This window comes from Coenobita brevimanus, chromosome 101 (genome assembly GCF_032717465.1).
Source record: "Coenobita brevimanus isolate Jiangsu-jjx chromosome 101, ASM3271746v2, whole genome shotgun sequence".
In the NCBI taxonomy this organism is placed as follows: Eukaryota; Metazoa; Arthropoda; class Malacostraca; order Decapoda; family Coenobitidae; genus Coenobita; species Coenobita brevimanus.
Window position 1 is genome coordinate 47,903,261 of NC_137054.1, and position 24,765 is coordinate 47,928,025.

At 40.7% G+C, this 24,765-nt stretch overlaps 1 protein-coding gene across 1 annotated transcript in view; it reads left to right on the forward strand.

Moving 5' to 3' along the window:
- Window positions 1-24,765, forward strand: part of LOC145415022 (glycerol-3-phosphate phosphatase-like) — a 358,806-nt gene that overhangs the window by 126,253 nt on the left and 207,788 nt on the right. Inside the window, exon 2 of the mRNA XM_080284438.1 lies at window positions 23,259-23,428. Within this exon, the coding sequence (XP_080140564.1) occupies window positions 23,259-23,428 (170 nt within the window). The remainder of the gene's footprint in view (window positions 1-23,258; window positions 23,429-24,765) is intronic.

Here is a 24,765-nt window from a genome sequence, read left to right on the forward strand (position 1 = left end):
TGTCATAGCAGAAAATGGCAAATTACTGAAAGTAACGGACTGAATAGACTATATATATGTTACAAGGAATTTGTGTAACCTGTGATTTCATGAAATCCTTAGGGAATTCATGAAATGAGTTAAAACTAGGGTGAGTTTATTAAGGTTAGGTTAATTTAGGCCACGGTTAAGTTAGCCTGGGATAATCTAGGTTAAGTTTAGGTTGTTAGACTAGGTTAGTTCGATTAGGTTAAGTTAGACTTTTATATGAATGCTTAACATACTTTAGTTTTCATACAAATTAATGTAACCTAACCTAACCGAACTAACCTAGCCTAAACTTAACCTAGATTATCGCAGGCTAACCTAATTGTAGCCTAAATTAACCTAACCTTAATTAACCCACCCGAATTTAAACTCATTTCATGAACTCCCTAGGGATTTCGTGAAATCACTGGTTACACAAATTCCCTGTAACATATACATCTGAATCAAGGAGGTTGTAGCAGTAAACTTCTACAATCGATTCAGTGAATGGTCATAGCAAGGAAACGAGAAGCAGAATTCTTGTTATTTATGCTTAATAAAAGGACTATTTCCAGTGGTTTCTCTATGGAAGTGAGTATGTATACACTATGTACATGTTTGGAAAAAACACATCCTTTCTAGGTTACCTATCTATCTATCTATTGCCAGACGCCTCAATCCCGTTTGGGGTGGCCACAAACAAATCGCCTCCAAGTCGCCCTGTCCCCTGCCATTTCACTGCCCTGCTCCCAGCTCACACCCCCCTCTCTCATATACCCCTCCACCCCATCCCTCCATCTCATCCTCGGCCTCCCCCTCCCTCTTCCCCCCTCCACCTCACTCACATACACTCTCTTCGTCAGTCTTTCACCCTCCATCCTCTCCACATGGCCAAACCACCTCAGTGTGTTCCTCATAACACTTCCTATCACATCCACATTCACACCACAACGCTCCTTTATATCCTCATTCGTAAGCCTGTCTCTCCACGTGACTCCACAGGCTCCTCTTAAATAACTCATTTCCACTGCTCTCACTCAACTTGTGTCCTTCCAACAATGTCCAAGCTTCACTTCCGTACGTTAGAGTTGGTATCACAATACTGTCATGTAGTAACTTTTTCACTTCCATGCTCACTTCCCTGTTTCTTATCACTGCTTTCAAAGAACCAGCAACCTTTCTTCCCTGCTGTACCCTTTCAAGCACTTCACCCTCCAAACCTCCATCCTTACTCATCACACTACCCAAGTACTTAAACGTACTCACATTCTCCAATTCCTCACCATCCAACCTCACTGTACATTCACTAACTTCACCTCTCTCAAAGACCATCAATTTACTCTTCCCTACATTCACCTTTAAATTCCGTTTCTTACACACTCTCTCAAACTCATCCACCAAGCCCTGCAGCTCCCCTTCGTCTTCACTCAACAACACAGTATCATCTGCAAACAACAGTACAGGGAGTTTCCAAACACTATCCTCTCTCACCAGGGCCACTCCAACATCCACTACCCTACCTTGTACCTCTTTTATTACCCCAACCATGTACAGATTGAACAACCATGGAGACATGACACATCCCTGTTTCAACCCAACTTTCAAAGAGAAAAATTCACTTAGTTCACCATCCACACGCACTGCAGCCTTCGCACCATCGTACATACTCTTCACAGCATTCAACAACTTCCCATCTACTCCATATATTCTTAACACTTTCCACAATCCTTGTCTATCCACCCTGTCATATGCTTTCTCCAAATCCATGAAAGCCGCATACAACTTCTTTCCCTTCTCTAGAAACTTTTCCACTAAAGATCTAAGAATGAATATCTGATCTACACAACCTCTTCCCTTCCTAAAGCCTCCCTGTTCTTCTCCAACTAATTTCTCTGTTCTTTCTCTAACTCTGTCTATAAGTATCCTACCATACACTTTACCTATTATACTAAGAAGACAAATGCCCCTATGATTACCACACACTTCTTTTTCCCTTTTTCCTTTGTACAAGGGAATAATTATACCTGACTTCCAATCCTCCGGGACTCTACCGTCCTCCCAGGCCAATCTGCACATCTTCCACATCCATTCTACTACTATCTCTCCTCCATGCTTCAGCATTTCACCACACACTCCATCAATTCCTGGGGCTTTCCCCGATTTAACTTTCTTCATTGCTTACAAAACTTCTATCCTACTGATTTCTTCCTGTCTTCTCACCTCCCTCCTTCTCCCAGCCATTCCCCAGCCACTTATACTCGCATTACTTCCATCCTCTATGTTCAACAATTCCTTAAATGTTCTCTCCATCTGCTCACTTTTTCTCCCTTCTCCACTAGTAATCTACCATTTTTATCTTTCACTCCCCTGCTGACTTCACTTCCACTCTGTCTTATTCTCTTCACCTCTTTCCAGAACATTTTCTTTCAGTCCCTCCACTTTACACTCAAACTCCTTCCAAATTCCTCATCCACTCTAGCTTAGGTATTACACAAAATGAAAGGGATAGATTTTCAAAAATGTCCTATTTAGCTGTTATTTGTAATATATCCTTGGTGGTAATGGACATGTTTTTTTTTTTTTTTTTTTTTTAATGCAGGTTTTAAGGTAATCAATAACATTAAGGTCTTTACTGAATTAGTTGTGTAACTATGGTATCAGGCCCAGTTCATTATTTTTGCCAGGAACCCAACAAAGTAAATTATTTGTTCAAACTTTGGATTTTTTATTTTCTCCCTCTTCTTGGCTAGTATTCACCATCACAATGTTGATGTTACGTTTAAGACCAACATACTGAGAAAACATATAGTTCATTGCAAACGTCTTGCCCTCTGAGAAGTTAAGTCTGTTGATGATACGGTGACCAACTTTAGGAATGAGTATAGCCAATTACACAATGCATGTTTCAGAGTAGGAAAGTAATGAAAAATGGCTTCAAATGTCCATTATGTTGGAAGTTTTCTTATGCAAAAGTCGAAGGTAGTAAATGTTCATGGAAAGATGTAAACAGATTTCTAGCTACTTTTAAAATCTACACTGATCATAAATGACCACAAGACTCACTGGACTATCATATATATATATATATATATATATATATATATATATATATATATATATATATATACAAAGCACGCTGGTTCGGCCTAAAATATGATGCAGACTCATGGGTAAATTATAATATCCTTATATAGCAACCTTACTTAAGGTGATATATATCTCTCTACCTATCTATAGCCTGATATCTCATTCCCCAAAATTTGTCCATAAATAAATCACCTCCATGTCACTCTGTCACCTGCCATCTGGCTGCCCTCAATCAAATCCCCTCTCATATACCTCCCCATCATTCCACCTCATCCTTGGTTTCCCTTTCTATTTTGCCCCCTCTACCTCACTCACGTAAACCCACAAAGACAGTCTTTCATTCTTCATTCTCTTCACATGACCAAACCACCTCAGCATAGTTCTCTGAACTTTCTTAATCTCATCCACATCAATACCACAGGGTTCCTTCCTCATTTGTCTGTCTGTCTGTCTCTCCATGAAACTCCGTAAGCTTAAGGTAATATGACAGTAAAATTCTGTTTCTGTTCAGTCTCTGAACATAATAGTTACTTGATTTTCAGTTTATATCTTTATACCCTGCATTACTCATAAAACGGATAATAGCCATGCAGAACTTAACCCATCCTTAAAGAACTGTAACACATACATGGGATCTAATAATTACACAATATGCATGAAGTTTATTGTCATACTTATTGCAATAATTTTCAGGTTTTCAAAATGATTTTACATTAACAAATATTGACCCATGACAGGCAAGGAAATACAGTTACATACGAATATGTGTGTGTGTGACAGAGAGAGTTACATATATATATATATATATATATATATATATATATATATATATATATATATATATATATATATATATACACACATAAACACAGTGTAGATATAATTATAGGGGTGGTGTGGCAGCCTTGCGTGGTACAATTTAGGGAGGTAGCAGACAATCAGGCCTCGGCTCCGTTCACTCCACTGACAATGTACTTTTCCTTGTGAGAAACCGTACAATAATTACCTTCTGCAGCAGTGATCACTAGTACATTAAAAAAATCCCGAGGGTGGTCACTTCAATCAATCAATCAATCAATAATTTCCTATGGCACCCTCGGGGATGCATAGGGCCTCGATGAACTCACACCACCACATCCTATCTTGTGCTAACTCCTCAAGATCTCCCTAACACTCATCTCCAGCTTCCAGTCTCATTGTCCTCACCCACGTCTCTTTTGGCCTTCCTCTACCTCTCCTACCAAGTGCCACCCACCCTGGTGTACCTCGTACTATTCCCTGTCTCCTATACACATGTCCTAGCCACTTCCATCGTGAGAACCTAACATATTCATCGACCGGCTGCACTCCCGTTATTTCTCTAATTCAACTATTTGGTATCCTTTCCCACCACTTAACTCCTAATATTCTTCTAAGTGCTTTTTTCTCAAACACCAAGAATTTATTTTCCATAGTCACTGTGCTGTACCAAGACTCGTGTCCATAAATTAAGATACTCCTAACCATTACCTTATAAAGTTTGATTTTTGTATGCACAGAAAAATTGTTATTATTCCAAATATTTTTAAGCATTCCCATTGCCTGATTAGCCTTCTTTAACCTTTCCTCGAATTCAAAGTTCAAAGAACCATCCTTGGCTAAATAAGTACCTAAATATTTAAACCTATCAACTTGCTTTACAACCATACCTCCAATTACACATTCCTGCGCATTTTCCATATTCATATTGATTATTTCAGTTTTTCCACAACTAATAACCAAACCCACCTTGCGACCTTCACTCACCAAACAGTCCAACACTCTCTGCATCTCTTCTGGCCCATCACAAATCAAAATTATATCATCTGCATAATCTAAATCCAAAAGTTTCCTGTTCTCTCCCCAAAGTATACCTGCACCGGTTTCTGTTCCAACGCATTTCATAATATAATCAATGACCAATATAAATAGTAAAGGCGATAGAACACCACCTTGAATTACCCCGGACTTGACTTCAAACGAGTCACTCAGACAACCATCAACCATCACTTTACAAAATGTGTCCTCATGCATGTTCATAATGACCCTCACAAACTCCTCTGGTATTCCATAATGTCTCATGATCTTCCCCATAGTCTCTCTCGAAACACTATCAAAAGCCTTTTCAAAATCAACAAAACAAAGACTTAACGGTACACTCATTTCATTCCTCATGCATGTTCATAATGACCCTCACAAACTCCTCTGGTATTCCATGATGTCTCATGATCTTCCCCATAGTCTCTCTCGAAACACTATCAAAAGCCTTTTCAAAATCAACAAAACAAAGACTTAACGGTACTCTCATTTCATTAACTTGCTGCATCAAATGCCTAACTATAAAGATCTGATCATTGCAACCACGTCCCTTTCTAAAACCAGCCTGTTCATCCCTCAGAATACCCTCAACCACCGGCTCCAACCTATTTAACAACACTCTACTGAAAACTTTCAAAGCTTAACTAATAGAAAACTCCCTGATCCACAGCCAGTCACAGGTCGAAACTAAAAGTTGTGACCTTTAACTAGGGGCTGTCTGTGCAAAATATCATAGACTGCAATCTTTAAATCACTACTGTACTACATTTGAAGCATTGCATTTCATAAGCCATGAACAACCATGTGCAGAAGTTCTTCACTTTGCTGCCAGCTGTATGAATTGTAGATATTGTAGGTTTATGTTTGTTATGTGACACTAAAATGAAACAACAACAATAGAAGGAACGATACTCTGTTTTGGGGAGCAATACCAAATCCTGGCAATGGCTTATTGAAGAACCTTTGCTTTTGGCTGTACCTTACAACATAATATTTAACTGAAACTTGATTTGTTTTTTTCCAAACAGTAACACTGAAGGAGCATGTATGGATCATAAGGTTCATTCCAATATTATCAAAAATATTTCATTCAGCCACACACTTTCTGGGCAACTGGTTTCCCATGTAAAAAAAGTAACGTCATAATCCATGCTTTAACATGCCCAGAAGTTGACATATCAGACTTGGCTGTCACATAACTCAGTCCATATCTGGATTTCTAATATGCCTCTCAACCTGCACCCTTCTTGGAACATATCAAATGCCTCAAACATTTACAAGATCTACCCCAAATACTATGTATAACAAACTAAGAACAATCACAGAAATTTTACACGTTTGGCACACAAAAAGTATATAGTGCTTCTGCACAGTTTCACAGTCAACATGAGATTGTTACACAAAACACACAGAACCATCTCTCTATGGGCTACCTTTGGTAGTCTGCAGTGACAGTGAATACTTAATATGAAAGACTGATATCTATATGGTTCCGAAATGATAGGGCGTGTTGTTACAGGAAATGTCTTCAAGACACCATCTCTAAAACAACGAGGTAGATGATTCCTCATACTTTCCTGCACATAATTTTGGGTTTCAGGAGGGATTCCATAACAAAGACTCGTCGTAGTAGCAACAGCATATAAGCCACAGTCTAAAGCTCCCTTCTGTTGTTTCATGTGAACAATATCCACAGTTATTATTGGACTGTTGGACTTTAGCAAGGCAGCAGTCTGGCTATTAAACTTGTCATCATGTTCAATGAAAGCATAAACCATACTATCGACACTCTGACAGTGACACGACTACAAACAATGTTACTAACAGTTACCCAATGACAACTGCGTACATTAACAATTTGTATCCAGTTATTTTTTGGAGCTCGTACTTGGCCACAATTTTTACTGTCAAAAATGACAGTTGAGTGGAACCCAAAAATGGATGCGAAACCTCTTCCAAGTAAATTCTGAGTATGGTTAATATGGTTTTCATTTAGCCATGTTTCTGGAATAGATATTTCATTTGCTGCTACTGTTGGATCATAATGTGCAGGAGCTAAGTGGACTTCAGACTGTAGCTTTGGTGGCTGCCTTTCCACTCTGCAATCACCTGCATGACAGAAGGGCATTAGTTCATAAAGTTACAGTTTTGAAACATACCACTGAATGTGTTTCCCATGATGATACAATATAAGGAACGAGTATACTGCACTTCTGTAATGCCCAAGAACTGCAACCCTCCCATGCTAATTATCCCCCCCCCCAAAAAAAAAAAGGTAACAGCATCTGCCATCGCCTTAACTACCCTTAGGTTACTCAGCCCTGAGTGATGTGAAAGTTTTTTCTGTAGGCCGGATAAATTACTGTAATTAATGTAGATGGTCACCACATAACCGAACCACATGCTACATGTTGACAAACAAATAATACCACAAAAATGCCTTGAATACACACCTACAATTGATGAAAAAGGATTAAACAAGCGACACAGTACTGATGACATGGAATGTGAAAGCTGCAAATGATGAGAGAAAGCAAGGGAGATTGTTCAGGTGGTTGGTGATACAAAAGTGGATATATGCCAATTAACAGAAACCAGATGGCTCGGTGAGAGTGGGAGTATGGACTTGGGGATATGTGTCATAGTAGATGAGAGGGCAAAGGAGGGCATATGTAATGCTGTATGTTAGAGATGGATGATTTTAAGAGAACATGGAAAAGTTGGATCTCAGGTTGTATAAGTAAGAATGACAATGAGAATGCAAGTGTGGGTGATTGTGTGTATGTCACAAATTACAACCGTGCAGGTACAGTAAAAGATTAGGCTTGGGTGTGTAAATATGCAAGCAGGAAAAAGTTAGAATCAAGTGAGTGAGTTGTTTTAACAGTGTATGTTAAAGACGCTGACAGTGGAGTTAGTACAGTATATACCATACTTCATTCTCAATGCTATTAGAGAAATATGTACTGAATTATTATAGTGTAACATGATTTCCCAAGAGGTAGCCTATATCAACAGTTATACATACAGTATATTCATATTTGCTCAATAGTGGAGGGGATGTCAAAAGATACATAATGCTCTCTATAATTTTGGAAGCATGGTACAGTACAAAAAATAAAAAATGAAAAAAAATACTGAGGCGCAGAACTCACGCCCCTGGTCTGACAAAATTCTCAAAGGTGGACCCTATCTAGGAAACATACAAAGCAATCAACCCATGTGAAGATTTTCATTTCAAAATATACTGTTCAATATAGTGCATTATTTAACAGATTCATAACAGTAAAAACTCTTTTAAATTACCTATGGATAAAAGCCCTTATGCACTTAGCAATCCCACATGCTTTTTTTATCCTTAAGTGGAGAGAAATCCACAAACTTGGTGAAGAAGTCCACAAAGGTGAAAACATATCTGTGTCCTTCCTCAGTAGCTGGCAGAGGACCTGGGTTAAAGTTTAGTAGGCACAACTAGTCATTACTGAGGCTGCAGGCAATGCAAGACGAAACCATTCCCATAGAACATAAAAAATACATAACATGCAAGCAGTTGAATCATACAGGCAAAGCATGTAGGCTACAGCCAACTATCAATATTCCAGAATGTATGGGAAGACCTTTCAGCATTTCTGAATAATGTGGATTCTTAAATAGTCAAATTTGGGGGGTTGCATGAAAGCCATATAAGCAACAAAATCCAATTATAAAGGTACTACAGTACAAAGCATAAATTGCCCAGACCTGAAATTCATGTGTGGATTGAAGTGTGATTACTGATATAGACAGTCCATAAAAACTTACACTGATACTGTTAAAGACAAACATATCATCCTGACTTCATCCTTGATAGCCTATTGAAAAGACTACTTGAGGTGGCTTGTAGGTAGTCATCATTCATCATCATCATCCAGATCTCCTTTCCCACCCTAGGGCAGGGTGAGGAGCAGCAATGTCCAGACAGCCCAAATTTGCCCAGTCCAATGGGCCACGCTTCCATTCACTCATCATTGCCCCCGGACTCCTGGCTCTATTGGATATGCCAAAAACATTCACCACATTCTGTAGCTTCACACAAACGTATCCAATAGGTAGTTAACAAAAACATGAAGAAAACGATTTTTGGGGGGTGGATAACATACCAAAGTTGAAGGAATGATCTCACATAATATTGCAGCAAATGGGCAGAAAATTCAGGTCTCAAACTGTCCTCATTCTTGGTTGTTATAGAAATTGGGTTGCCAATATACTGACAGTTGACTGTATAATAAAAAAAATAAAAAAAATGGAAAATGAACCAAGTTTCATAGTCCCTCATGCCAGCAGCCTACATTGAAAACACAACTGCTTCCAGAGTTCCTTATGCATGTGCATATTTTACAGAACCCTGCTTCAGGTTCTCATACATGTATGCCTTCTCCAAACAAGCCAAATCATCAGTTTATTCTCAACTACTATCTAGGACTAATGAGGGGACAGGAAGGACTTTCAGAAATAATTATGACCATTCTCTGTAACATACATCTACTTTTTCTTTTCCCCAAAGGAAGAGATTTTCCTTATTCACTTTGGAGGGATTCTTTTGTGTGTGTGTGTGTGTGTGTGTGTTTTACATGAAAACTTGTATTAGAAGCATGTGAAAATCAGATGGCTGCACCTTAAAACAATCGATCAATCTACAAGGAATTTATCCTGGAACATAATAATAAAACAAACACAAACAAGAAACAAAAGCCAAATCCCATTTTGCCCACATCGAAGCATAGGGGCCCGGGGCTTGGCTACATTTAGTCCTGAGCATTTAAGGGTAGGAGGCTGACCTACGCCCCTATTAGCGCCAACATTTTAGAAAAACCTTAGGTCATCTCTATGTTGATGCTACTAGGGCGTAAGTTGGTCTCCTACCCTTAAATGCCCTGGCCTAACTGTGGCCCCATTCTGGATGCAGACTAATTTTTTTTTTTTTTTTTTTTATGGCAACTGGGAGAAACTTAATCGCATATGTGAGAAACAAGCTACTTGTTGCAGATAGCGAGGCAAGCAATGAGGGAAGATATTCAACGAGTGTTGAATAAAATACATTAACCTTTAAAAAACTGACCACATGAAAGTTTTCATGGACTGAATACGAGGTTTAATTTTAAAAAGAAAGAAGAATGAACACTAGATGCATTGTTTTCGATGACAAGTACTGTACAGATATACAGTATAACTTATCATGGGCCACACTGAAGATGTATATATCCCATTCCTTACCTAATACATCTACTCCCACCAATTCCAGTGGGTCCTTTACTTTATGGGTCTCATTTCAGGGGCCTGGGTCTTAAGGGGAGTAAACGGTTGACACCTGTCACACGCTGCAATCTGCAAGAAACTGACTGTCTTACTGAATAGCAGAAGAGTTTGGGTGTCCAGGGAAGAATATTAATAAGACACAAAGTGGTAATAGGGCAAAAGTATCAGGTTAAGAGATAACCAAAGATGACAAATTAGCCATTATGTTATTGTTACATACTTTCAAGTGACATAAAGTAATTTATATGAAATGTGGCGATGGTAACTAACTACAATGTTGATGGTTTAATAAATACTTCCTGTATCATATGCACAGACTAAATACATTATAATAAAGACATAATGCTTGACATCACTGTTCATTCCTCTCCAGTAATAGTGGATTGAGACTTTCTGCAAAGTTGCAACCCATCCACTGTTGCCTCCAGTGGATCTGTGGTGGTACAGTTGGAGAACACGAGCCATTTCCTCAGGACTTCTGATCACTTCCCCTTTTTATCTATCTTTATGGCCAGTAAAGGACTTGCCCTGGAAGTCAAAATCATAAATATTATTCAATTTTGCTTATGGTATGACGTACTCTGATTAAAGCTCCATGAGAGCAAATTATTTATGCACCAGAACTGTTGAAAATAATTTTAAGTGCACCCATGCTACTGTGTTGGTGATTCATATTAATGGAGTTGATGAAGGTGCTTCCAGACTTTTATGCAAGTACAGTAATTGCTCAGTTATCCAGACACAGTAGAGCCAAAGGCATATCCAGGTAGCGGCAACATCCGGATAATGAACACCATTCCCTACCACACCCAGACCCTACCTATACCCACCTCCAACCTATAACAAACATGTTTACTACCTATGCTTAATCTGACAGTGTTTTCCGGTCATTCAGCCATATTTAGACATCAAAACACACATAGGCATATCAAAACACAAAGATAACCCTGCAGGAAAACCACTGATAGCCAAAAAACACCCTACCTGAACACTAATGTATGTACAGTACCCATCCTTATTTTCGTAGTGTTTTCAGGTCATTCTGGAATATTTTGGCATAAAACCATACATAGGAATATCCTAAATAATTTTCAACACCAAGAAAACCATGTATAAAAACAACTGAAAACCAAAAAACACCCTACCTAAACACTACTCTATGTACAGTACCCCTCCTTATTTTGGTAGTGTTTTCAGGTTTTCCCTGTGGCGGGGGGGACACAACCTGGCCGCACTATGGGGTGGTACTACTACTCTGCGGCCAGGTTGTGTTAGGAAGAATACTGCCACCGTATTCTCTGCGTGTCGTAAAAGGCGACTAAAAGGGCGGGGTGAGGGGACTAGGGACCCCCTCCTCTGTTTTTTAGTTCCTAAAAAGAGACAGGCCAGGGAAAGGGATGGGGGATGGAGTTATCCCCGTACCCTGAAGATTGGGTCTATGAATGTGCGTGGATGTAGTGCGATTGAGGCTAAAAGGGAGGAGATTGGGAGAATGTTTGTGAGAAGAAAGTTGGATGTGTTAGCTTTGAGTGAAACGAAGATGAAAGGGAAGGGGGAATCTATGTTTGGAAGTGTGAATGGAAGATTGTCAGGTGTTGATAGAGGAAGGGCAAGAGAAGGTGTGGCCTTGTTAGTGAGTCCGGAAGTACAGCAATGTGTGATTGAATGGAAGCAGGTGTCATCGAGACTGATGTGGGTGAAAGCGAAATTTGAACGTGAGTTGTGGGTGTTTGTGAGTGCATATGGGCCTGGTAGTGAAAGGGATGAACAAGAGAGGGAGTCTTTCTGGAATGATGTTGATGAGTGTCTGCAGAGTTTTGGAGCGAATGTGAATGTGGTAATGATGGGAGATCTGAATGCTAGAGTGGGAAATGTAGCAGTTGAAGGCGTAGTTGGTATGCATGGTGTGCCTGGAAGAAATGAAAATGGGGAACGAATGATAGCGATGTGTGTTGAGCGAGAGATGGTGACTGGGAATACGCTGTTTGAGAAGAAAGATATTTATAAGTATACATGGGTGAGACAGGAGGGTGGAAGGGTTGTTGATAGAGCCTTGATGGACTATGTGGTTGTGTCTAGGAATGTAATAGAAAGATTGTTGGATGTGAGAGTTCTGAGAGGGGAGGGTGGAGGTATGTCTGACCACTACCTGGTGGAGGGAAAGTTAAGAGTAGGTAAGAGATGGGTGAGAGCTAGGAGGGTTAGATGTGGCAGGGAGGTTTTGAAAGTGAGTGAGTTGGATAAAAGAGAGAAAAAGATAGAGCATCAGGAGAAATTGAAAGATAAGTGGAACGCAGTGAAAGATCGGGAAAATGGCAGCATGGAGGAGGAATGGCAGTTGTTTAAGAATGCTGTGGTGGGGCATGCAGAAGAGGTGTGTGGTGTGAGACGTGTGGGTGGTGGTGTAAGAAAAGGAAGTGAATGGTGGTGCGAGGAAGTAAGTATGGCTGTGGCTGAGAAGAGACGTGCATATGAAGTGTGGCTGCAGAGGAAGGATGAGATGTCATATGAAAGGTATAAGGACAAGAGGAATAGAGCGAGAAGGGCTGTGCGTGATGCTAAAGTGGCAGCAGATGAGAGGTGGGGTAGGCGGCTGACAGAGAATTTTCAACAGAATAAGAAAATGTTTTGGAAGGAGGTGAAACGGGTGCGAAAGGGAGAGTCTGGGAAGGAAGAACGAATAAAAGCAGAGGATGGAAGGATGTTAATTGAGATGGATGCAGTAAGGAAGAGATGGGCAGAGTATTTTGAAAGATTGTTAAATGTAGAGGAGGAAAGGGTGGCTGAGATTGTGGCGGATGGAAGGGTGCAAGGAATAAATGTGTTGGGAGAGATGAATAATTCTTTGATCACGAAGGAGGAAGTGGAGAAGGCAGTAAAGGAGATGAAAACAGGGAAAGCTGCAGGTATGGATGGGTGTGCTGTGGAATGCCTGAAGGGTGGTGGAGTGACTATTGTTGACTGGTTAGTAAGATTGTTGAATGTGTGCTTTGAGAAAGGTATGGTGCCAATTGACTGGGCAAGTGCTTGTGTGGTCCCGTTGTATAAAGGCAAGGGTGATAAGTATGAATGTACTAGCTTTAGGGGTATAAGTCTGTTGAGTGTTGTAGGTAAGGTGTATGGTAGAGTGTTAATTATGAGAGTTAGAGAGGGTACAGAGGGAGTGATTAGTGATGAGCAGTGTGGCTTTAGGAGAGGGAGGGGATGCGTTTATCAGGTGTTTGCTATGAGACAAGTGTGTGAAAAGTATTTAGCGAAAGGCAAGGATGTGTTTTGGGCATTTATGGATTTAGAGAAAGCGTATGATAGAATTGATAGGAAGGCTTTGTGGACTGTTTTAAGATTGTATGGACTTGATGGTAGGTTACTAAAAGGGGTGAAAAGTTTTTATGTAAATAGTAGAGCGTGTGTAAGAGTGGGAAATGCTGTGAGTGATTGGTTTCCCATGAGAGTGAGGCTGCGGCAGGGATGTGTGATGTCACCTTGGCTGTTTAATATTTACATGGATGGTGTTGAAAGGGAGGTGAATGCAAGAGTTTTAGGTGGTCTGAGTCTGGTAAATGTTGATGGTGGAGAGTGGAATCTGAAGCAGCTGCTGTTTGCAGATGAAACTGCACTGGTGACTGATTCAGAGGAAAGATTGAGGCAGTTGGCAGAGGAGTTTGGAAGGGTGTGCGAAAGGAGGAAATTGAAAGTAAATGAGAATAAGAGTAAAGTGATGAAGTGTACGAGGTTGATAGATGGTAGGGGGATGAATATAGTTTTGAATGGTGAGTTGCTTGAGGAGGTAGATTGTTTTAAATATCTAGGGACACATGTTGCTGTGGATGGAAGAATAGATGCAGAAGTGAAGTTTAGAATAAATGAAGTAGGAAAGGTGCTGGGAGGAATGAAAAAAGTGTATAAATGTCGTTCGCTTAGAATGGATGTAAAGGGAAGGCTGTATGAGGGTGTTGTGGTACCGACTGCATTATATGGGGCTGAAACATGGAATATGGGTGTAGCAGAGAGGAAAAGTTTGAATGTAATGGAGATGAGGTGTCTGAGGAGTATGTGTGGAGTGAAGCGTATGGATCGGGTGCGAAATGATGAAGTGCGAAGGAGAACTGGAGTTGTTCGGGAGATGGCTGGTAGAGTTGAGCAGAGGGTGTTGCGATGGTTTGGGCATATGGAGAGAATGGATAATGAGCGGTTGGTGAAAAAGATAACTAGATCTGATGTGAGAGGTGTAAGGCTGAGAGGAAGACCACGAATAGGATGGATGGACAGTGTGAAGAGAGCGCTGGATGCGAGAGGGATGTCTGTTGAGCAAGGAAGAGTGGCTGTGTGTGACAGAAATAAATGGAGAGAAATTGTGAATGAATAAGTGATGACGCAACCCTGAGGGGATATTCTCCCGCATTTGGTCTGATCAGCTAGTCAGGTCAGGTGCGGGTAAGGGGATGGGTCTGTTATGATGTGGCAGGGGTAAACCAGTTCTGCTGTCGGGCCCTGCTGCGGATGTCACTGATTGCATTGTGCAGTTGACCCTTGTGCGGTGTGGTGCGGTGAGGATCTGTCCGTTCTCCCCTTTGGGGCTAAGATGCGAATGAATGTGTTTGAATGGATGAGTAAATGGAGAGTGTGTCGTCCTGTCTCGGCTACCTCCCTTTCCTTGGGGGAAGCAGCCTAGGTATATAGATAGATAGATAGTTTTCAGGTCATTCTTGCATATTTTGGCATCAAAACATACATAGGAATATCCTAAATAATTTTCAACAAGAAAACCAACCATAAAAACCTGAAAAAAAAATAAAACACCCTACATAAATACTACTGTATGTACGTATTTCTTCCTCCTGTACTTGACATCATACCCTACACAATAAATAATCCAAGTTTCACTGGCCAGGCCTGAATAACGTGAAATTAAAATTATTGCACATCATTCAACGTAACTTAGGCTACGATGAATTAAGGCACAGGCTGAAACTTTAGTATGTGTGAATGGCAAAGGCTTTATCTTCTGTGTAGCACTTTTCAACACCAGCCACTTCAAGTAATATTGTACATGAAAGAAAAAGTAAATTTTCACAAGTTGCCAATACACCCCCCAGGTTGTGCAGTACATTTTACTGCACCTAACCTAACCCAACCAGACCTAACCCAACGTGCTGCGGTGGAATGCTTACCTTACAGTTACGTATCATACTATGCATTTATGGTGGTAATATCTCTGAACCGCATATTGGCAACTTGTAAAAGAATACCAGAAAATCATATTATCTGCATGTCCAGCATTCCATGATATTCGTAAGTACCAAAAAAAAAAAAAAAAAAAAAAATGGCCCCAGTAAGCAGTTAATTAAACAACATAGAACTTACCTCCCACTAGAAGCAATATCCATCTTGTTAATCTGAGTAGGCTATAAGAATAAACAACTTCAAAGGGCTTAGTAACAGCCAAAAGAAAAGCAACGCTGATCACACAATCTTCTTGTTTTGTTCATAATATGACGCTGCTTGGTAATTTAGTGGATTCGTCCCTTCATGAATTTGGCCCGACGAATTCGACTCATCGTATATTATGGCAGGGAAGAAAAAGAACCTACATATGCCACCAAGGCTATAAGAGACTTAACACTGCATATCAGTCTAGACTATCGTGGGTGAAATGCCCTATTCGGAATTCATCGAGAGACGAAATAACCAGCTACGAGTTGTTCTCTCCTCAGAGTCAGAGAGTGAATGATTCGTACGTCTGGCATATATCTGGCGGCCGACGGCGCATGCGCAAGCCAATGGCGCATGCGCATAGGAGGGGGGACTCTGAACTTAGGGGGGGACAATGTAGCTCGCTACACAGGTCTCTCACGCTCACCACGTACGTCAGAGAAAGCCGTTTTCTATGTAAAGTATACTCAGGCATTTATGCTGGGAAGGTATAGCAATGTTCAGTACACTTTTCTGACTACTTATTACTTCAGCATCTATCACAATTTGCGTGTCTTTCTCACTGTGAGTGCATTATCTTACACTTAATTGAAGATAGGTACAACCTGACTTCATTATGTACAGTCCTGGCACTTACAAGAAGGTATTTACAACTTGACTTCACTATATAGTCCTTACACTTACAAGAGAATATTTACAACTTACACTTACATGAAAATATTTACAAAATGCCTTCACTATGTTCACTCGCCCAAATAAGTGATGACTCGATTACCAGTACCTTTCGTTCAGAAAGTGGTATCTAGTAACTGCCACGGCCTAGTCATGTTTTGAAAAATGCACATCGAAAAAAGCAGTATTTAGATAAATAGCTCCAAAAAGCAATATATATAGGAGTTTTTACCGTGTATATCTCGCATTACGGAAGAGGAAACTATAATATAATAAAGTTGAGGCTTAGCTGTACGAAAGAATGTGGAACGCACGCCCTATCGCTCAACGGTTTCCGAGTTAAAATGCGGAGAAACTCTCGTAATACTTATTTTACAATCTAAATTAACAATACTGGTGGAAAAGTGTCTCATAACATAAAACCCACAGATAATGGTAATGTTGAAATCACGAGTGCCATCAAATCAGAAAAATAAACATCTAAACGCATATAATTATCCACATTTAATTCTCTATGCGGGATTATACTTACGCGGGAAAACCAGTGAGCGCTAGCCACTATGGTGGTACCATTCTTAAGTGGCGGTTTGGGTGGGGCACCAACCTCTGTACAGTGTTGCCACGTGTTCCATACCCGCTATGTGAACGGCTCTGATATATATATGTAATAGGCATCACAATTAGATAAACACATAAGAATATAATGGTAACGTGTGTATCATAATATATGAAAGAACAGTAAACTTAATATGCGTAAAATACTTATACGTCAATACAGAAACGTGGCATAATTATTTTACAGTGTTGCTTAAAAAAAAGTAGTCACTTTTATTGGCTGTTACCGTATTTCTGGGGTTGGTAATAATGTCACAACTATGATTATAAGATAATGTGCAGGAATATAAGAAAAATAAAATGCCAATTTCTTAGCAAAAAAAAATATATCCATTAAAACCCTCGTGAGCGGCAACACACACACACACACCCAGCCCGACCCGAGGGATAGAGGAATAGGCCTGTTTGGGGACACCTCTAAAAAAAAAAACGCGCCAAGATTTTTACCTCCGGGGTGGTGTGGAAATAGTCAAATTTACAATATGTACATTATAACGTAAAAGAAAATAACCAAAATGTATCCTAAAATACCACAGACGAGAGAGAGAGAGAGAGAGAGAGAGAGAGAGAGGGAAGGCAGACCAGGGGCAGTGTTGAGTGCAGCTGAGTGAGAGATGGAGGAAGGGAGGGAACGAAGGAGGGAGAGAGTGATTGAATGAAAACAAATCATGGCGCCACAACAACGAGGTCATCTGGCGCCATATGTAAAACAATAATATTTTTAAACATAATTAGATATAATAAAAACAAAATAAAGAAATGAAAGCACAAGTTTAAGTCACTCATAAAAGAAACAAAATTCCCAAGGGTGAAGCACATCTCCCCCAGGAGAGAGAGAGAGAGAGAGAGAGAAAGAAGGCAGGCCAGGGGCAGTGTTGAGTGCATTGTCAAACTGAGGGAAAGATGAAGGGAGGGAAGGAAGGAGGGCGAGAATGATTGAATGAAAAATCAAGGCGCCTCAACACCGAGGTCGTCTGGCGCCATATGTAAAACAATAATATAATAAAAAACAAAATAAAGAAATGAAAGCACAAGTTTATAAGACGTAAAAGAAACAAAATTCCCTAGGGTGATGCACATCCCCCCAGGAGAGAAAGAGAGAGAGAGAGAGGCATCGGGAGTATGGAAAACGTGGCAACGCTGTACAGAGGTTGGTGCCCCACCCAGACCGCCACTTTAGAATGGTACGACCATAGATGGATGGTCAACACGTTACTACAGCCTGTCGGTGTAAGCAGAGTATTCCTCTTTATTCAGCAAATATTCCAGGAAGACAGATATCCGGGCAGCTTAACAATAAGAAGACAGTTAATGCACAGATAAGCGATATAGAGAGGTAGAACATAGAAAATTTGCCAAACGGAGCCCCTCGTAGCACAAAACCAAGACTGACAAATTATTGAATGTGCCTAACAACAGCCCCTAACCATTTGTGTTATCAAGAAACAAATTAATCTGCCGATATTCAATGAAGTTAGTGAAACCAGTGCAATTACTGGGGGATAATTGGTCATTTTTATTTACACGAAATTCCAGCATGTAACAAAATATGTAGGGCAGTTCCATGAAAGAAATAAAGGCGGAGAGGGGGAGTCAAAAGCAAGCATGCAACAATGAAGAGAACTTTGAAGAAAAAGATTGTATTAAAAAAGGGGGGGGCGGGGAACATCGTGACAAAGGCTGCAACATCCACTCCAATCCGTTGCATGATGATGACTGAAGTTACTTTAGGCCTGGCTGGCTGGCTGGCGTGCAGTGTTGCCAAAGAAGTTACAGAAATCCGCTCGATTGGTCTCAATAGTGGTAAAAATCTGCCAGACCGAAAGAGATTAAGGAAAAAAACGCTTGACAGGACTTTAAAAGAATACCAGATATAAAGAAAATATTTAAATTTTTACCAGTTGGATAGCTTTTAAAACAGCTTTTAAAATGAATAAATTTAGCAGGAAAATGCTACATTGGTAACTCTGCTAGCATGAATCGTGAATACGAGTGGAAACGTGCCAAATGTCGCTTTTTCACTTAATTGCGAATGATGAGGTGAAAAAGAGATTGTCCAGGTGCTTGAGGGTGCGAAAGTTGATGTATGTGGAGTAACTGAAACTAAATGGAGAGGTGAGAGTGTGAGCGAATGGGAGTATGGATGGGGTATATGTGCAGTAGGTGAGAATGAGAGAGCAAAAGGAGTGTGTATAGTTGTGAGTAAAAGATGGAAGAACATAAGAGAGTATGGACCAGTTGGGTCAAGGATTGTGTGGGTAAGATTGAAAGTTGGAATACAAATGTGGGCAATTGTGTGCATGTATGCTCCAATGCAAGATCGTGCAAGCAGAGTGAGAGAAGAGTTCTGGACAAATGTGGAAGTGTGCATGGAAAAGTTTGGAAAGAATGAGTGTTTTTGATCGGTGATATGAATGGTAAAGTAGGGAATGTGAAGGTGGATGGAATAGTTGGTGAGTGGGGTGTGCCTGCTGAGATAGATGAGAATGGTAGAACATTAGTGGACATTTGTGCTGTGAGTGGGTTGGTGATAGCCAGTACCCTCTTCAGGCATAAAATGATCCACAGGTATACATGGCGAGTGATGAGAAGGGTGGGTGGTGAACTGAATGAAAGGAAGGCAATGATTGATTATGTGTGTGTTGATGAAAGGATGCGAAGATGTGTAATGGGTGCAAGAGCCTATAGAGGTTGGAGGAGTGGACTTTCTGACCACTACTTGGTGGTGGCCAGAATCAAGACCCAAATAAGATGGAGTAAGAGGAGAAGGGAAGGACGGGAAGGAGGATTAGTTGCAAGGAGAGTGGAAAGGTTACAAGAGGATGAGAAAAAGGCAGAATATAAGAGAGAAGTGGAGGAACGATTGGGCAAATATGAATTGGAGCAGATGAGGGACGTGGAAGGTGTGTGCAGGATATTCACAGAAGAAATATATGCAGCATGTGATGTGGTGTGTGGGATGAAGAGAAGATGGAGGGGAGTGCAAGGAACAGTGTGGTGGAATGAAGAGGTGAGACAGGCTGTAGCACAAAAGAAGAAAGCATACAATGAATGGATGAGAAATAGGGGCGTGGAAGAAGTTGAGAGGCGGAAGAGAGAGTTATATGTAAAAAGAAAGAGAGAGGTAAAAAGATTAGTAAGAGAGACTAAGAAGATAGGGGATGAGGAGTTTGGAAGGAATTTGAGTGCAAAGTGGAGGGACTGTAAGAAAATGTTCTGGAAAGAGGTGAAGAGAGTAAAACAGGGTGGAAGAGAAGTTAGCAGAGGAGTGAAAGATAAAAATGGTAGATTACTAGTGGAGAAGGGAGAAAAGGTGAGCAGATGGAGAGAACACTTTAAGGAATTGTTGAACATAGAGGATGGAAGTGATGCGAGTATAAGTGGCTGGGGAATGGCTGGGAGAAGGAGGGAGGTGAGAAGACAGGAAGAAATCAGTAGGATAGAAGTTTTGTAAGCAATGAAGAAAGTCAAACTGGGAAAAGCCCCAGGAATTGATGGAGTGTGTGGTGAAATGTTGAAGCAAGGAGGAGAGAGAGTAGTAGAATGGATGTGGAAGATATGCAGATTTGCCTGGGAGGAAGGTAGAGTTCCTGAGGATCGGAAGTCAGGTATAATTATGCCCTTGTGCAAAGGAAAAGGGGAAAAAGAAGTATGTGGTAATCATAGGGGCACCAAATGTCACTCTCGATTCTTGTAGTAGGAATTAAAGATGAATACAGTGAGTTGATGTTAATTTATTATCTTCAGAGAAAATCTAAGTTGAGCAGGGTATGTCTTACCGAGACATGTAATAAGTAAGTCTAGTTGGGCCCCTATTCTTGTTCACTCTCTCCACTACCTGTCGGTTCTAATGCTAGCCTCCTTCTGAGCTCTGCTTCCTAAATTCTGGTGAAGCAGGGGTCGTGTCACGTGTGTTACACTGTGGTTGGAAAGATCCAGAAACCTGTGTGTGAGTATGTGTGTATGTGTGTGTATGGTCACTAGGCTTTGTTCGTATGCTATCTCGCTGACACACTACCTATATCATCCACTGACTTGCTGCTTCCTGTGTATGGTCAACATTTCCTCAGTTAACTTGCAAGATCATTTCCCTTTCCCAGGCTTGCTTGGAGCTCTGTCTCTTTATCTATTTATCTATCTATCTATTATGATTTGTAATTATAATATGGACTCATAACATGGTGTATGGTAGGATACTTATTGACAGAGTTAGAGAAAGAACAAAGGAATTAGTTGGAGAAGAACAGGGAGGCTTTAGGAAGGGAAGAGGTTGTGTAGATCAGATATTCATTCTTAGATCTTTAGTGGAAAAGTTTCTAGAGAAGGGAAAGAAGTTGTATGCAGCTTTCATGGATTTGGAGAAAGCATATGACAGGGTGGATAAACAAGGATTGTGGAAAGTATTAAGAATATATGGAGTAGATGGGAAGTTGTTGAATGCTGTGAAGAGTATGTATGATGGTGCTAAGGCTGCACTGTGTGTGGATGGTGAACTGAGTGAATTTTTCTCTTTGAAGGTTGGGTTGAAACAGGGATGTGTCATGTCTCCATGGTTGTTCAATCTGTACATGGATGGGGTAATAAAAGAGGTACAAGGTAGGGTAGTGGATGTTGGAGTGGCCCTGATGAGAGAGGGTAGTGTCTGGAAACTCCCTGCACTGTTGTTTGCAGATGATACTGTGTTGTTGAATGAAGACGAAGGGGAGCTGCAAGGCTTGGTGCATGAGTTTGGGAGAGTGTGTAAGAACCTGAATCTAAAGGTGAATGTAGGGAAGAGTAAAGTGGTAGTCTTTGAGAGGGATGAAGTCAGTGAATGTACAGTGAGGTTCGATGGTGAGGAAATGGAAAATGTGAGTACGTTTAAGTACTTGGGTAGTGTGATGAGTAAGGATGGAGGTTTGGAGGGTGAAGTGCTTGAAAGGGTACAGCAGGGAAGAAAGGTTGCTGGTTCCTTGAAAGCAGTGATAAGAAACAGGGAAGTGAGCATGGAAGTGAAAAAGTTACTACATGACAGTATTGTGATACCAACTCTAACGTATGGAATGGAAGCTTGGACGTTGTTGGAAGGGCACAAGTCAAGAGTGAAAGCAGTGGAAATGTCTCTCCATGTGGAGTCACATGGAGAGACAGGCTTACGAATGAGGATATAAAGGAGCGTTGTGGTGTGAAAGTGGATGTGATAGGAAGCGTTAGGAGGAATACACTGAGGTGGTTTGGCCATGTGGGGAGAATGGAGGGTAAAAGACTGACGAAGAGAGTGTATGTGAGTGAGGTGGAGGGGGGGAGAGGGAGGGCGAGGCTGAGGATGAGATGGAGGGATGGGGTGGAGAGGTATATGAGAAAGGGGTGTGTGTGTTGGGAGCAGGGCATTGAAATGGCAGGGGACAGGGTGACGCAGAGGCGATTTGTTTGTGGCCACCCATGAATAAGATAGAGGGCGAGGCTGAGGATGAGCTGGAGGGATGGGGTGGAGAGGTATATGAGAAAGGGGTGTGTGTGTTGGGAGCAGGGCATTGAAATGGCAGGGGACAGGGTGACGCAGAGGCGATTTGTTTGTGGCCACCCATGAATGGGATTGAGGCGTCTGGCAATAGATAGATAGATAGATAGACCTAAAACAAATAAACGTTAAACTTGACTAATACTTTTGCAAGATTAGCTTTCTTTTACACCATTAATAATGTTTGCAGGGCAGGCAATGACTGTTTCTGTCTCCTAGCTCCCAATGAAGTGAACGTTGCCAGACCCAAGAAGTTTGTCTGAAACTTAAAGAAATCAAATCATCACTTATTTGGGTGAGTGTACAGCACTGGGTGAGGCACACAGGCAGAGTGAGGCAAAGCGAGCGTGAGGGGGGGGGTCAAGTGAGTGTATGGCCTTGACAGCCTGGGGGATGGTAGAGGAACAGTTACCTTACATGCCTGCCCATTTTTACCCGTGATTCGTGAAAAATGCGGTCACAGTGAAGTTTTTTATTTTAAACCATTTTAAAACGGCACTGGCACTGGCCGCGGAATTATGTCAGACCTTTTTAAAACGGCAATGGCACTGGCCGCGGAATTATGTCAGACCATTTTAAAACGGCACTGGCACGCGGCGGGTTAAAAAGTATACTATGGATTCTGCGAGTTATAAGAACAGATAAACAATACATACAGTAAGCAGTATATATCTGCAGTAAATAATACAGATTGCCGCCGAATCAAAGCTGTTGAACTCAGTTGATATTACGGCATCTAATAAGCAGTGGTAGGTTATAAATAGCTTCAGTTTCGTGAAATTTATGTACTCAGTATGATGTGTATTTCTTCCAGGTGTGCTATGGCAAGGAGCAGAAGGAATGGATGTCATACCAGGGGCGAGTGAGGTTGTAAACAGACTCAAAGCCATGGGGAAAAATGTGTTTTTAATCTCAAATAACTCCACCAAAACACAGGATAACTACTTTGACAAATGTACGACCCTCGGCTTTAATATTGACAAGGTAAGTTTCTCCATGAACTTGTAATGTTTTAATTACTGATGCATCCTCTTGCTGCTTAACCAAACTTCCCATGAGTTAATAGGAGAACTCTAGGAAGAGATTTATGTTAAATATAATGGAAGGAATTATCGTTCTGTTATTCCAATTTCTGTTTCTTTATGACTAATAATGTAAGAAATAGTTAAATATCCTCCCCATACCAGTTTCAGACAGTGCAGACTGACTGCACACTGCATAACAATTGTGTCTCCATAATTTAAAAAGGTCATACTTTGGGTAAAACTGCCACACCGCTAGCCAAAAGCTGTGAATATAACCTGACGACATTGACCAAATCAGTGGTGTCGTTTAGTGAAACTGTACAGAATGGTAATCGTGAAATGTAGTTACTAGAAGATAAGATTGATGGTTAGATGCAAGACTGAACAGCAAAAACTGGGCAAAGAAATGATAACTTAGTAAACTAGAAAGCACTAAGGTGCATACCTCCGCTAATGCCATTGCCATTAAAAAGGATCCAGATCCTTGGAGATAGGATGCGGATCCGTATCTAGATCCACCCCAAAGTTCAATTAATTCTTTCTTGGCCCATGGCCCAGCTTCCCACAATGTTTCATTGAAATTCATTGAGAACTTTTGGAGATATTGTGCGAGAAATTCCGCATCCGGATCCGGATCCGCCCCCAAATTTAATAATTTCTTCCTTGGCCCATGACCCAACTTCCACATAATTTCATTGAAATTCATTAAGAACTTTTGGAAATATCGTCTGGACAAACAGACACTTAGACATAGGTGAATACATAACCTCCAACTACGTTGGCGGAGGTAATATATAACAAGTGAAATAAAAACTACCTGCATGAAACGATTTACAAATACGTGGGCTGTTCTCATGCTTTTAACAATGAAAAAAAAAAGTAATAAACATATTTAAAGACCATTTAACAAAGACGTAGAAGCAAAATTATTTTAACAAAGTGTGATGAAAAATCCACCTCATATAAAGAAATATAAATATGACAGTAGAAACAACGAGTAAGCCAATAATGACGCAGCTGTAATGTAAGGAGCAATTAATGCAGAAATACAAATAAGATGGAGTTTTGGAAGCATAGTATTATACAAGTACATACTTTCAGAAATCCTGCTATCACATGGTTCTCATAAAGGTGGGCCTCAAGGAGTTGAGAAATATCACCGCACTAACACTCGTTGCAGTTTTTGGGAGAGCTAGTACTGGAATGCAGACGTTGGATTAACATATTCAGTAGCCATGCACACGCAGTGGGATTTTAAGAACTTCAGAATCACTGAAGAACGAATGACAAAGACTG